This window comes from Pseudophryne corroboree, chromosome 2 (assembly GCF_028390025.1).
Source record: "Pseudophryne corroboree isolate aPseCor3 chromosome 2, aPseCor3.hap2, whole genome shotgun sequence".
NCBI classification, from domain to species: domain Eukaryota; kingdom Metazoa; phylum Chordata; class Amphibia; order Anura; family Myobatrachidae; genus Pseudophryne; species Pseudophryne corroboree.
This window is the reverse complement of record NC_086445.1, coordinates 839755268-839761267: the sequence shown is the minus strand read 5'-3', so window position 1 is coordinate 839761267 and position 6000 is coordinate 839755268. Positions and strand designations below refer to the sequence as shown.

Genomic DNA, 6000 nt, shown 5'->3' with positions numbered 1-6000 from the left:
AGTACATCATGTACATTTGCCACATACAGTATCTGCTCCAGGTTTCCTTCCACAGTGCAAAAACAGGTATTAAAGGCAGACTTCCAATATACTGTATGTAATCGTTTCCTTCTGGCGGTGTGTTTTTGTTTATAAAACACAGGTTTCACTAATAAAAAAGTAATGACATCAGAGATAATGGATTATAGGCAAACACTTATACAAAGAGCCGATAATCACAATCCTCATATGAAAGATGGTTGAGATTCTTTAAAGACAGCAGCTTCATTATAATTGTAAATAATAATAATAATAACAACAATAATTAATTACTTGTTAGAGTATGAATGATAGAACAGTCACACAAACATGGCAATAAACAATGGAAATAAATATGGACATAAGTCTTTTCTTATAAGCTTTATATTGTTTCCTCTCAGTCCAATAAAACAATAGATCTTAATGCATTGTACATGAACACAAACATTTTCAATAAACATTTTTTCTGGGTAAATACAAAAACAGATATTAGTATAATGTTAAGGTCTGTATTCATGCAGAAGTGAAATACCTTTTTATACAGAAAGAAAATGCCTGTTTTTTTACAGATTATGTCAATTTAGATTATACCAACAGTACAACCGGAGCATGACGCCAATGGAAATTAAATATATCTATTATTCTTTTCTTTTTTTTTTAAACACTGAAGAAAGGCCACTAGTTTCCTGTGCAAGTTGCAATCTTTATAAAACATCAATATTCATTTACCAATAACGCAAAGCTAACAGAAAAAGTATCACTGCATTATCTAATGTTCAACAACACATAATTACTGGAAAATGTCTTAACTCTGGAGATTTTAAGTACACTCATCTGCACAGGCAAGTGTGTAAAGATGATAAATACCTTTACTGCAAAAGAAAATGGGAATGTAATATTTAATTATACAAACTGGATTTTGCAATTCTGTGACCTAAAAATTATGCTAATGCATGGAACTAAAATGGTGCATTAAATCAGAACAAGAAATGTATTGTTTAATGCAATGAGATAACATAATACATTTTTTTTATCTCTGTATTGTACTACAGCTAATGATGTTCAGTAGGAAAAGGAATCATTATATGATGTGATTGGCAAAGGAAAACAAAACCTTTCTATTGAGCATGACACTTAACTTTATGACATTTTTTAAATGGAGATATTGAAATACAGTAGAATAATGAAAGTATCCTCAACCTAGGCAAGCTTTAGCCTGCATTTATAGCAAGGGAAGATTCAGACTACTCAACTAACCCTTGAGAAGGCTTGTGTCTTTCATCCCACCATCATATGGGACAATCTGGGTAGCCTAGAGTGACTTGGTTAAAGAAAGAGCACACTTTAGTAGGCCTTATATCCCACTATTAACATTCTAAACAACCAGTCAATAAACAGCACACACAACTAGAAATAGTCATTTATATACTGATATTTCTGATGGACTTTCAGTCTTTCTAATAGGAGATATTGGTAAATGGAATTGCCACTGAAATGCATATTCCTCTATCACTATACTCTTTCTGTACAAGCTATCACTTTGAATTGGCTTAATGGGTCTGAATCCAACTGTCTAGACACAACTTGTTGCAAACAATTCAAGCATTAAGTAAGCAGAGGTGAAAAGGGGTTCTTTAAGGATTCCATCTAGCTAAAATGCTTTGGTCATGAAACGGCATGAACATTAACGAGAAAAGCATGTGCCTTGTCATGCAATTATCATGCAATATTTTTTAATTGGCTGTCTGTTTAAAGCTTGGCCAATGTACATTCTCAGATAAAAAGTGGGAAACCACAGGCATTAATGAACTGGACCAATCACATTGGGTAATACAGGCTCTGTTTGACAATTGTTTGAGTGTTTATTGTTGTAGTTTGTTAATGGTTATTCATGATGTGTAGGCTAGAAAGGTTAAGATGAATGTGTTCTTACTAATATAATATACCAGTGTAAAAAGGTACAGAACCCTTTTTTTTCATCTAATATATTTTCTATGATTATTGATATTTCCATCTTAAGAGTGACAAAATCGAACATTCTCTGCACGTAAAGCTTTGAAAATATTTTCTCTGATTGGTATAAAAGGCTAAGTGCTACATAACTAATATTTTTATTTTATTTTTTTCTAATTTTTTTTTAGCTGCAAGGACTGCAAAATAGTGTATCCTTGTAATGTATCATTTTAATCAAGCCAATAAAATTCATTGAGTCTTGTACAGTATGTAATGCATAATTGTGATTGTTTAATCACAGCCAGGAAAAAACCCAACAGATAAAGACTTTGGAACATAATGTTTCATAGAAACCGTTCCTCATATGTAAAATTTCTAACAAATATATATATTTATATATTTAGAAACTAAAATGGTACAAGAATAATCCAGTAGATATATCAGTCTAAAAGAAACTTCACATGATTTATATAGCAATCCATCTTTAATTTAATATAGTACTGTCCACAAGGATAACACTTTCAAAAAGATGGGACATAGTTAGGGAGGTAGATTTCTGGCAATATGAAAAGTTCCGGCACTGTTATATTTATATATCTATATATATATTTATATGTAATATGGCTAATAGTTTCTGAATAGGTTTGTTTCCCAGAGCAAGTTCACATTAAAATAACTATATTTAACAGTAAACAGTGTGCCATATAAATTTCCTCATCCAGTGTTATTCTCTATTTTACAGTTAATCTTCTTATTTCAAATTAAACCTAAAAACACAATTGCAGCATTTAATATATTTTAGAGGCATTGTTAGAATATATTTATGGTTAAAAAAAAAACAAATGTTATTTTGAATTTTACGGAACATTATATTCTTACCCAGAAAAAAATTCTGTGCAATAGAAAAATTAGTCTGTTTCAAATATAAAGCCCTAAGCTTGACCAACATATTTAATACATATTTATTATTATTTTTAACCACAAAATTAACACAAAGCAGAGCACTGATAGCATAAAAAATATACAAATGCCAAAATTAGACTGGCATTTTGGCAATATAATGATTACTTCACATAGATCAGCAACATTAAAATATATTTTACAATATATTTTACCATACTTTCCATATAATAATTTAAATAGAAAAGTTTTCATTGTTAGGCGTAGATATAAGAGAATACGACAATTATACATGCGTTTCAATGTAAGAGTGTGTGTGAGATAGAGACTGAATAAGGGCATCCACTTCAGATGAGACGCTTTCACAATTCTTTGCATCGCTTTTCTGACAGATGTCCAAAAAAAGGTCAAGATATGATTGCTTCCATTCCTGAAAGTCTCTAGATGTCAAATCTGGATTCTCCAAAATTTTATCAATAATAGCTACTTCTCCTTCTTTGGCCTGAAACATAAAATAAACATTACTTAATATAATTAGGTGTTACGTATAAATATCACTAAGTAAATTACATCATAGTATATAAGATCAAATTAATAAACAGTCCCTTTAGACCAAAAGCTCAAATATTAAACTATACAAATGTAATTTTGGGTCATAAATATGATTAATAAAATTAAAAAAAGCAACAAACAAAAATACATTTCTGTATATTGCACTGAAAAACAATATCCTATACGTTTTGGAAATACATAATGTCAAATATTAAGTGTTGCTGTTATTCTGCTTCATACAGTGCTCAAAGAATATGGAACATTCAACTCTAAAAGGGGAACTTTAACAAGATATCCGTTTTCAAGATATGTTATCTATTTACAAAGGCGACAGTCTCCACAAGTCTTTCCAGGATTGGGAATATCACCTGGGACAACCAGTCACAAAACATTAAGAAATGTGCTGATGCTGTCAACTGCACCAGAGAATATTTTCTGGTGACAATTTGTGTACATCCCAAAGGCTGCAAGTAAGAGAAATCCACCTTTAAATAACCGCTGAATCTTTACATGTGTGGCTATTGAGATATGTATTTATTCACACCAGCCATAGTGTTTATCTACATAAATATCTCCCTAGCATCATAGTGGAGTCTAAAAATGCTACTTATTGAGATTATCTTTTATGTTACTTATCACCAGTAGTGATGCCATGCTATGTAAAATGTCTACACGTTTACCTAGTAGAGGTTTTTGAACTGTTTTTTTTTTTTTTTACAGAATATATACAAAATTTACCAATACCTGCTTCTAATACTTGAAAAAATTATCTTCCTGTGTTTGAGCGGGTAGAACAATCACAGTCAACAATTTACTTTGTTCTGTACATAAATTGTTCCACTTTTGATAACTTGTAATTATTTAAAAAAGAGTTAAGAAAGACTTCACACATACGGGTATATTTATCACAAGCCGCAGCCCATATGTGGATGGGATGTGATAAATAAGACGATAATTTAATACATTGCAGGGAAAGCGCAGTTCCTGCGAATCCACTTACCACAAATCTCAGGGTATTTTTTATGAACAATATATTGTTTATTATTACCAAAATAATATATAAGTAAATACATGCGCCTCACTATTGCTGAGACTTTATACGATCAACACATGCTCCAACACCAGACTTTTGTTTATACTTCAATATTAGTTTCAATTGGATGATCAAATATCAAACAATAGGCCTGATTCAGAGATAGATGTAGTATGCACAGCAGCTGCATCTTTGGAAGTAGCTGCTGTGTGTAAATATGCTAATGCTGCTGGAGGTGTCTTCTGTTAATAGACGCCTCCTGCATGCTTGTGTGATCCGCTGCTGCCACGTCCGAAGACACAGCAACGGATCACTCTGTGTGAAATTGGCTACCTAAGTAACCTCCAGGTTAATCTGTGGGTACGGGGAATTCACACTGCAGGGGCCAATAAATCTACATATGAATACGCAGACACTGGACTCGGCACTTCCACAAAATGGAGACAACATGATTCCATTCTGGAAAACGCTTCCCGCCATCCAATTCCCCAAACGGTGCAGCCGGTAAATCAGGCTGCGGCATAGGAGGTACTGCATCTGAAGACGCAGGACCTGTTCTGCACATACAATACGCAGTACATAAAACTTTGGAGATCGCTTTGCGTACTGTACATCTCTGATTCAGGCCCAATATTGGAAAATGGTAATTCCATCCAAGTTAGCTATTTTATGTAGTTACTAGTAATGAAAACTAAAATTTACAAGATTTTCAGTTCCAAAATGAATTTACCACTCTTCATAATGCAACATAAAATATAAATTGCTGTCCGGATGAATGTATCTGTTGCAGAACCCAACAATTCAATTAAACCATACAGAATGCTCTCATTACTCTTACTTATAATTGATCTCTTCAATCATTTATGCAGCATAGCGTATGGGAGGAGTTGGGCAAGTGGTAGCTGTGGAACCATGACCATCATTTGGGGTAATTTACAAGGAGCAAAATAGTGCAGGTACATCACAGAACCAGATTTGGTCCTGTCCTGGGTTTTGACTGGTACCTAGATTTGAGTCAAAGTAATTAGAAAGCAGAATGAATGCATTTGTATAGGAACAGCTGTTTGCACAGGTCAGCGTTAGAAATGAGCTGGAGTGAAGGCGTCATAATCTCTCTCTCTGACATTTTAAACCTCATGGAGAGGATGTCTGAAGGCACATGCAGGGGGCATCATAGCAGCACTGGTGTCTTCAAGTCCCTGCACATAACAAAGTCTTATTACTAAGGAAGTGAAAGCCGGAACTTAAACTGGGAGAACTCCCTGAAATTACTGGAGAGCATTACTTGCTAAACATGCAATAAGTGTGATTACTATTGTAGAAGTGTAAATATGTGATTTCATGTAATGAAGCAAGTAAACTGAAATTAGAGAGTGGGGGAGATGGCGGACATATGCTGTGCAACAGAGTGCACTTTTCATGCTGCAAAATGACTTGAATTTTGCTTTTTGTAATGGGACTCATTTTGCGCCTCCATGTTGCATCTCAGCAAGGATAAAGGTAATAAAAGTGCTCACTCACACAAAGGTAACACATGGAAAAAC

The 6000-nt window shown here is 33.4% G+C and overlaps 1 protein-coding gene across 4 annotated transcripts in view; it reads right to left on the bottom strand.

The window, feature by feature from the left end:
- Window positions 1-385: 385 nt before the first annotated feature.
- CNKSR2 (connector enhancer of kinase suppressor of Ras 2) overlaps window positions 386-6000 on the bottom strand; it is an 805595-nt gene continuing 799980 nt past the window's right edge. For 2 of the 4 annotated variants that reach the window (XM_063955759.1, XM_063955760.1), the window contains exon 24: window positions 386-3373. In XM_063955759.1, the coding sequence (XP_063811829.1) occupies window positions 3158-3373 (216 nt within the window). In that variant the 3' untranslated portion in view covers window positions 386-3157. The remainder of the gene's footprint in view (window positions 3374-6000) is intronic. The other 2 variants (XM_063955761.1, XM_063955763.1) reach the window with 2 other exon arrangements.